The sequence below is a fragment of the Nannospalax galili genome, unplaced genomic scaffold, assembly GCF_000622305.1.
Source record: "Nannospalax galili isolate Female #2095 unplaced genomic scaffold, S.galili_v1.0 scaffold196, whole genome shotgun sequence".
Classification (NCBI taxonomy): Eukaryota; Metazoa; Chordata; class Mammalia; order Rodentia; family Spalacidae; genus Nannospalax; species Nannospalax galili.
The window spans coordinates 891,338-900,216 of NW_008337421.1; the positions used below are offsets into that span (position 1 = coordinate 891,338).

Below are 8,879 nucleotides of genomic sequence, written 5' to 3' on the forward strand. Positions count from 1 at the left end.
AAAAAAAAAAAAAACAAATCAAGGGTCATCTACATCTTCTTGTAGTCCATCCAATAGACCATCGCTTTTTTATATTTTAAAATTTTTAAATCTTTCATGTGTATTAGTGTTTTGCCTGCATGTAAGTGCACCTGTGCAGGCAATGATGCAATGTCTGCAGAGGCCAGAAGAGGGTGCTGGATCCACAGGAACTGGAATTACAGAAGGTTGTTACCTGTCCTGTGGGCGCTGGGTCTTCTGTAAGAGCAATCAGTGTTCTTAACCACTGAACCATCTCTCCAACACACCCCGCCCCCCACCGTTTTTGGGGAATGGTCTCACTATGTTTGCCCTGGCTGGCATAAAATTCTTTATGTAGCCCAGGCTGTCCTTGAACTCACAGAGATCCTCTGCTTCTACCTCCCAAGTGCTGGAATTGATGGTGCATGCCACAACGCCACAACCCTCAGCTTAGTAGCTCAGCTCTTAATGATCCCTTCCTTGCTTCTCCAGATGATGTATACAAACCAAGGAGTTCTGTGGCCATCACTGCTGTGGTGTGGGCACCAGATGGCTCTGTGGTAGTGTCTGGAAATGAAGCTGGGGTGCTAACGCTGTGGCAGGAAGCCAAGGCTGTGACTACAGCACAGGTGACTTGGTCTATGTGAATTCTGCCCTAGCTGTGTGTTTAGTAGAACTTGCTGGGGTTAGAGGTTTCCCAGACATAGATATGTCTGGGAGGGGAAAGGTTTATCGTGGTTCCTCAGAAGGACTGAACTGAACTTGCTTTATACACCAGGCTCCAGGCCGCATCAGTGCCCTGATCTGGTACTCCGCACGCTCCTTCTTTGTTCTCAGTGCTGATGAAAAAGTCAGCGAGTGGCAAGTGGAACTGACGAATGGTTCATCATCACCCAGGGATTTCAGGTGAAACAAGGCAGCAGGTGATAGAAATGGTGACCAGCTTATACTTAGGATTTATTCAGACATCTCTGTCTTTAGGACCAGGCTGATAAGATGTTAGCTACTGAGCAAAAAACTATGTTCTGCTCTTGGCTTAATTTTTTGAACAATTACATTTATATACTTTGTGTGGGCATGTGTGATGAGGAACAGGATATGAGGGGCTGGCAAATAATTTTGCTTTTTTCTTCATGAGTGCCTGTGGGAATGAGGGGCGGAAGGAGGTTACCTAAAGTAGTATTGTTCTCTGTTCACCTCTATCTTCTGAGCTATAGGCTTCACCTGAACCGAGTTCTGCACAAGGATTTAGGAGTCCTGACAGGTGTGGGTCTGGCTCCTGATGGTCAGTCCCTCATCTTGATGAAAGAGGATGTGGACTTACTACAGATGAAGCCCGGCAGTACTCCATCTGAGATCTGGTAAGATCCAAAACGCTTTTCCCTTCTGAGCTTCAAGAAGAAAAGTAAGTCAGTGGTGACTCTGAAATTGGAACTTAGGGCAAAGCACTGGGGACTTGGAGATAGTCCTGGCTCAGCCTCTTCCCTTTTCTTGTAAAACAGCAGTAGGTATGTAGACTGTTCTCCCGTGCTGTCCACCAGCAAGTATGGTGTGTTTTACCTGAAACCAGGGGCCTCTGCATCTCTTTCTTTCTTGGTAAGTCCTGTTTGAATGTGTTGAAACAAACATTTATCTAGAACCAGTGCTTTAAACACTAGAACCCATCATGGAGGACAGAGGGAAGGGAAAGGCAGATGGCACCACACCCCTTGTCTTCTAGCTGGAGCAGCTGTACTTGAGAGCATTGGATGTTGGGTTTCCATGTAAGAGTTCATTGTAGGAAATCAGAAACCTAGGAGTCCTTCTTTCTTTCTTTCTTTCTTTCTTTCTTTCTTTCTTTCTTTTCTTTCTTTCTTTCTTTCTTTCTTTTCTTTTCCTTCCTTCCTTCCTTCCTCCCTTCCTCCCTCCCTCACTCCCTTCCTTCCTCCCTCCCTTCCTTCCTCCCTCCCTTCCTTCTTTTTTTTTTTTTTTTTTTTTTTTTTTTTTACTATGTAGCCCCGGCTGGCCTAGAACTCACAAAGATCTGCCTGCCTCTGCCTTCTGAGTGCTGGGGTTAAAGGCATGTGCCACCACACCAGACTTTTTATCTTTTAAAAAAATTTTTCTTTTTACATTTGTGTGTATCTGTGTATATGTATATGTATGGGCACATGCATGCCATGGCGTGTGTGTGGAGGTCAGAGGAAGAACTTGCAAAAGTCAGTTTTCTCCCTCTACCATGCTCCAGTTGTCAGGCTTGGCCACAAGCGCCTTTACCCCTGAGCCATCTTTCCGGCCCCTGGGAGCTTTCTTAATTGTGCCTTTCTTCATGTCTTCTTGCCTCTCTGAGCATTAGCATTCGAGGGAAAGGACTGCATCTTGTCTTTGTCATGATGCAGTTACCACATAGGTGTTTAACACTTGCTGATTTGGATACGCTGAAGGATTTCACTTCAAAGGTCCCTGGGACCTCTTCCTCCTGGAAAGTTTATGAAATCCTGACCTGATAACCTACTAAAGTTACCTACAAAGACTGTTTAGGAACCAGTGATTCTATTCCCAAATATAAATGTATATTAATATATTCCTAAGAAATAAATGCATATATTCTCCAAATGACAGGCACAAGCATGTCTATAGCAGATTAATTCATCATAGCCAGAGCAACCCAAATGCCTATGAAAGGAAAAAGATACATAATTTGCAGTGTATCTATACTGCAGAATTAATTCTATGTGACAGAAAAAGCAAAGAACGTGATACTGAATATTGGTGAATGGAACAATACAGACATTAATCTGCCAGAAGTCAGAATGTTAGCTCTGGAAGTGATGTTGCCTGGGAATGGGCGTGAGGCCAGCACTGAATGTTCTACCTCTTTAACTTGTGTGGGGGGGGGGGGGGAACTGCAGGTGGATTCTTAGAGATGTCCATTTGATGTGTATACTTTACTGTATCTATAGTTTAAAAAAAATGCCCTGATCATCCTAGAACAGAGCACTGTGGCTCTGTGGGAGGAGTTGTGTCATATTGAAAGACTTAAGTTACCTGTCCTTTCACAGAAACAAAAGGAGTCAGGAGAGTTTGAAGAGATTCTGGACTTCAATATGAACTTAGAGACTCCTAATGGGACCCCAGTATCAATAACTCAGGCCAAACCTGAATCTGGTCAGTGAGAACGGAAAGACCAAACGAGCTCTGAGATGACTTAGGGGAGGCTGGTGGCTCCAAGGCCTGAGGCCTAGCTCTCTAACGCTGTCATTTTTCCCTTAAAATGGCAGAGTCGTCATTTCTGTGTGCCAGCTCGGATGGAATGCTGTGGAAACTGGGTGAATGCAGCCCAGAAGGAGAATGGACCTCAGGTAACATCTGGCAGAAAAAAGCAAAAATACCTAAAACTCATGCTCTAGACATGGATCCATGTCTGCACTCACAGTCAGATCTCAGCACGGAGAGCTGGCCAGAACGCCCACATTTAAAGACACGTCAGCGTAAAAAGGTGAGCTTGGGGAAAGGGTCTCAAAGATAGGGTGGAGGCTCTTAAGTCTGACATAGCAGACTTGGATGCCCCTTTGATTGAAAGGTCTCCATGAGAACTCAACATGTTGTTCTTCCCTTCCTTTCTGAGATTCACTCGGGGCCAGTCACAGCCCTCCATGTGCTTCCTGAATTGCTGGTGACAGCCTCAACGGATAAAGATGTTAAGCTGTGGGAGAGGCCCAATATGCAACTGGTAAGTGTGGGCTTGTATGCATGCACTCAGGTGCAAGAAGCTGAGAAGGGGATGTTACAAGAAAATTAATTTGGGGTGAAAAAGAGGCAAAAGGTGGAAGTTTTCTTGAATCTCTTGCAGTGATCTGCTGCTTCTAAGTAAAAGGTATCAATGTGAAAGGAAGGTAAGTTAATAGGGCTACCTGCAGCCCTTACCTCCTCCATCTTTGTTCCCGATTTAGTTAGGCCTGTTCCGATGCGAGGGACCAGTGAGCTGCCTGGAACCTTGGCTGGGCCCTGACTCTACTCTGCGGCTTGCTGTGGGAGACACACAAGGAAATGTGTATTTTCTGTCCTGGGGATGAAAATGCACTAATCGGAGGAAAGATGGTATCACTTGTACTAGATGATGCAAAGCTTGAAGATACCAGTGTCTACATTCTCAAGGTTATAAAATAAAGTGTTGGAAGAGCTCAAGTGCAGCCTTGATTTTATTCTTTTCTTTTTCACCCAAGCCTCGGAGTTGCAATGTTAGACTGCACATGCAGTTTTCATACGAGGTGTCAGAAAGTAAAGCAACTCATCACTGGACTGATTGTATTCTTTAGTGGATTTGGACCAACAGGGAGGAAGTGGATGATCTAGTATGTTCTTTTCTGATTTAATATGCATTTGTATTAGAACTGAAAAAAAAAAAAAAAAGGAACCACATCTTTAGTAGGTACTCTTGGAAACCAGGGTTAGATTGTTACATCCTTGATGGCCTAACACCCAAAGTTCCATTATTACCAGGAGGAGGAATGAGAGTGGTGTTGGCCAGCACTTATTTTGAATAGACCCTCATTTGTTGAAGAAAGAAGGTGGTGCAAGCCTTTAATCCCAGCATAGGTAAGTGGGGGCAGCCTGGTCTACATAGTGAGTTCCAGACCAGCTGGGGCTACAGACAGATCTTGTCTCAAAAAAAAAAAAAAAAAAGAAAGAAAGAAAAAACCACAAGCAAGTGTGATTCAGCAGTCCTCCAAACATTTGGGAAGAAATGGGATATGCCTGGCAGAGTGCTAGGCTTCTCTCATAGACACAGCTCTCTTCTCTTCTCTTCTGTCCAGAGACAGAAGCCAAGACACAGTGAGTCTTGGCTTTCCACTTGACTTACAAGCATTCATTGATATAATAAATAGCATTCTTAGAAGGAAATACAAGCTGGGATTAAGGGCATGCACCATGACCGGTAGTGGCTTTTTCAACAGAGATTATTACAGAGTTACACCACTGGTCACACACAGAGATTCTCTGTGACTTGCCCAAGCCTAAGTGGCACATCTAGGATGTAACCTCTCCACCTAAGGCTCACGGAACATAGAACAAGGGATGAAAAGAACACTAATGCATGTTTCAGTTCTCATTAATGAAGCTCCCTCATGCAGTGGATGGCCAGGAACACAAAAGGCCGCAAATGGCCAACACATAAAATGAGAGTCATCAGAGTGTGGGTCCTTGGACAGGTCTCCTATATTGAGGTCCACCCATCCAGGGCTCAGGGACCATTGTGGAAGAGGGGGCAGAAAGATTGTAAGAGCCAGGGAGGAGGTGCACAACCATATGGAAACAGAGTCCTACAGCAACAGTGTCAGCATGCACAAGACCCTTGCAAACTTGGGCAGACAAAGCCCAGCACAGAACTGTGGAAATGAACAGTAATCTTAGTTGAAGAATTACTGGCAGCTGATTACTGCTGGGTGAGGAAGAGCTGATCTTGGAAAGAGACTCTAGATAGACTGACTAAACCCCAGTGGATGAACTTGCACTGAGGGACATCTCGGGACACTAACTTTACATAACAGGCCATAATACAAATGACAGAATGTATGAACTACAGGGGAGGGGGGCCTCTGGGAGGGTGCCAAAGGGGAAGGGGATATAAAGATGATTTTATGTAGGAAATACACAAAAATTCAATAAAAAAGAAAACACAAAAATTTATCTCTTTGGCTCAGCGGTTAAGAGCACTGACTGCTCTTGCAGAGGACCCGGGTTCGATTTCCAGCACCTACATGGCAGCCACGAACCATCCTTAACTCCAGTTCCAGAGGAGTCCAATGCCCTCTTCTGACTTCCATGGCATAGCACGACACAGGTACACTCACATACATGCAGGCAATACACTCATAAAAATAATATATTTTAAAAAACTTTATCTCTCAAATTGACACTCATAAAGCTTAAACCATATTGATATACTACTAATCATGCCCAGGGACTTACACTGACACTTATCTGTAAAAGTTTTTTTTTTTTTTTCTCCTTTGACACAGCGTCTCACTACGTAGCCCTGGCTGGCCAGGAACTCTATGTAGACCACACTGACCTTGAACTCACAGAAGTCTGCTGCCTCTGTCTCCCTGAGTACTAGGATTAAAGGGTATACCACCACACTTAGCTCTGTAAAAGTTTTTGTCAAGCATGGTGACATATGCCTGTAATCAATACTTGGGAGGCTGGGGAAGAATTATCTTGAGATTGATGCCATCCTGGCCAAGATGTAAGTTTCAGAATGCTACAGAGTGAGACTCTGTCTCAAAAAACAAAATAGGGTGCTGAAGAGATGGCTCAATGGTTAAGAACACTGTTGCTCTTATACCCACATGGCAGCTAAAAAACTGTCCCTACTTCCAGTTCTAGGGGACCTGATGCCTTCTTCTGGACTTCATGGGCATTGCACTGGACGTAGTACACTTACATGCAGGCAAAACACTAATACACATTAAAAAAAAAAAAAAAAAAAGGCAGGAGAGATGGCTCAGCAGTTAGGAGCACTGGCTATTCTTTCAGAAGTCCCAGTTTCAGCTCCCAGTACCCACATGGTAACTCACAACTGCCTGTAACTCCAGCACTGTACTCACATGCATAAACTCACATACAGATAGGCACTTACACATAATTTTAAAAAAATAAATTTTTTAAAATGAAGGGGCCAGTGAGTTGACTCAGTAGGTAAAAGTACTTGCTACCAACCTGAGTTTGATATCCAGGACCCACACAGCGGAAGAAGAGAGCTGATTCCTGCAAGCTGGCTTCTGACTTCCACAGGCACACACGCATGCACACATATACAAAGTGAAAAAAATCTGAACTTCGTTATTTTCCTAAAATTCTATCCTGTGGATCAGAGTGAGAGGGCTCTCCACCTAGCTTAGAGATCAAGTAATTGTTGGCATTAAATCTTTCACCTGGTAATAAAATTCACTCCCACTCATAATTTCATAAATGTTAGCAAGAAGTCACATGGTTGTACTAATGTTGAGGAGGGAGGGAAATTTAATTCTTCTGTGTCTGAACAGAAAATCAGGAAACAAAAACATGGACAACGGATATATCACCAAAGAATTTGCTGTATTGGTGCTTTTCTATGGAATGGTCCTTATTTATAACTTTTGGCTTTTTGAGACATATAGGGTCTCATATAGTCCAAGCTTGCCCTGAACTTGCTATGTAGCTGAGGATAACCTTGGACCTCTTATGCTTCCATCCTGTAAGGTGCTGGGATTACAAGTACAGTTATTCTTTCATGGTGCTAAGGTGTGAACTCAGGATTGCATACAGGCTAGATAAGTACTTGATCACTGAGCCATACTCCCGCCTCACACAGCTGGAGTTACAGGAGGTTGTGAGCCACCTAACGTGGGTCCTGGGAACCAAAGCTAAGTCCCCTGGCAAACAGTACACACTCTTAACCACTGAGCCCTCTCCAGCCCTCGGTACCATCTGAAGACTATTCTTTTCTCTATTCATGGTCTTGACATGTGTTTAGTTATTTTTCATGTTGCTATGACAATCACCTCACAAAAGCAGCTGAAGGAAGGAAGGATTGATTTCGGCTCATGGTTTTAGGGTACAGTCCATGGCAGTGGGGAAGTCCTGGCAGCAGTAGTGAGAGGTGGCTGGTCATATCACACCCGCAGTCGGAAAGCAGAGATGGACACCAGTGTTCCATACTTTGTGCTTTTAATTCAGTCAGTCCTGGACCCCAGCCTGTGGTATGATGCTGCCCACAGTCTGGGCAGGTTGTCACCATCAGCTGAACCTCTGTGGCCTATAGCAGGTAACCAAAGCTGCTGTACGAGTTCATGAGGCCAACAGCCATGTCATGCTCAGAAGATAAGTACGTCAGAGTTCTCCTCACCTGCCTCGTACATTCTTTCCACACCTTCTTCTGAAATGTAATCTGAGCTTTTGAGAGGCACATCTGGTTGTTTTGTTTAATTAATTAATTTATTTTGAGTCAAGGCCTCCCTGTAGCCCCAGCTTGTCTGGAACTCACTATATATAGACCTGACTGGCCTCAATCTCAGAGATCTGTCTGATTCTTCCTCCTAAATGCTAGAATTAAAGGCATGTGCTACCAGGCCCAGTTTATTTTTTTTCCAATATGTTTTTATTGAATTTTTGTGCCTTTCATACAAGACACCTTAATCATATTTAGACCGCGTCCCCTAACTGAAACTCCCATTGCCCTCCCCACCAGACTTCATGCATTGAATTTATTTTTATTTTATATGTACGTTTTGCCTGCATGTATGTAAGTGCACCTGTATAGTGCAATGCTGATGGAGGCCAGAAGAGGGTGTCAGATCCCCTAGAACTGGAGTTATGGATGATTGTTAGCTACCATGTGGGTGCTGGGAACCAAACCTGGGTCCTCTGCAAGAGCAGATAGGGCTCTTAACTGCTGAGCCATCTCTCCAAGCCCTGTTGTTTTCATTAAAACAACCTTTGGTAAGGGCCCATTTCAGATGCAGAAAGTGTACCTAGCATATGCAGGGCTTTGGGTTTCGTCATCTGAACCAAATAAATAATTTAAAAAACACAAAACCCCAACTTCATTGTTATTTAAGCAAGTGCTTTGTGTGGAGGTCCTAGAGGCAGGTGGAAGGAAGCATGGGCAGCCTGAGATGGTCTACATAATGAGAACCTGTCTCAAAAAACAAACCAAATCAGGAAAACAACAGTAATCAGGAGAGGCTGGACGGACATAGTGGTGCACACCTTTTAGTACTAGCACTCAGGAGGCAGAGGCAGGCAGATCTCTCTTAGGCCAGCTTGGTCTACTTAGGGAGTTCTAGACCAGACCACCCGGGGCTATATAGTGAGTTCTTTTGGATCTGACTGGTACTTTAATACTTTTTTTTTGA

At 44.1% G+C, this 8,879-nt stretch overlaps 1 protein-coding gene and 1 non-coding gene across 3 annotated transcripts in view; one reads left to right on the top strand and one right to left on the bottom strand.

Annotated features, from left to right (window-relative positions):
• The window catches only part of Tep1 (telomerase associated protein 1), a 69,643-nt gene extending 65,476 nt beyond the window's left edge, over nucleotides 1–4,167 (top strand). For both annotated transcript variants that reach the window (XM_008832562.3, XM_029563324.1), the window contains exons 47-54: nucleotides 493–629; nucleotides 779–906; nucleotides 1,218–1,361; nucleotides 1,503–1,596; nucleotides 3,042–3,147; nucleotides 3,261–3,478; nucleotides 3,608–3,712; nucleotides 3,933–4,167. In XM_008832562.3, coding sequence (XP_008830784.1) covers nucleotides 493–629; nucleotides 779–906; nucleotides 1,218–1,361; nucleotides 1,503–1,596; nucleotides 3,042–3,147; nucleotides 3,261–3,478; nucleotides 3,608–3,712; nucleotides 3,933–4,055 — 1,055 coding nt within the window. In that variant the 3' untranslated portion in view covers nucleotides 4,056–4,167. The remainder of the gene's footprint in view (nucleotides 1–492; nucleotides 630–778; nucleotides 907–1,217; nucleotides 1,362–1,502; nucleotides 1,597–3,041; nucleotides 3,148–3,260; nucleotides 3,479–3,607; nucleotides 3,713–3,932) is intronic.
• A 35-nt stretch (nucleotides 4,168–4,202) lies between these two features.
• On the bottom strand, nucleotides 4,203–4,283 carry LOC115070258. Its single transcript, XR_003849444.1, has one exon. It is a non-coding gene; the product is annotated as a small nucleolar RNA SNORD60 (small nucleolar RNA).
• Nucleotides 4,284–8,879: the final 4,596 nt, after the last annotated feature.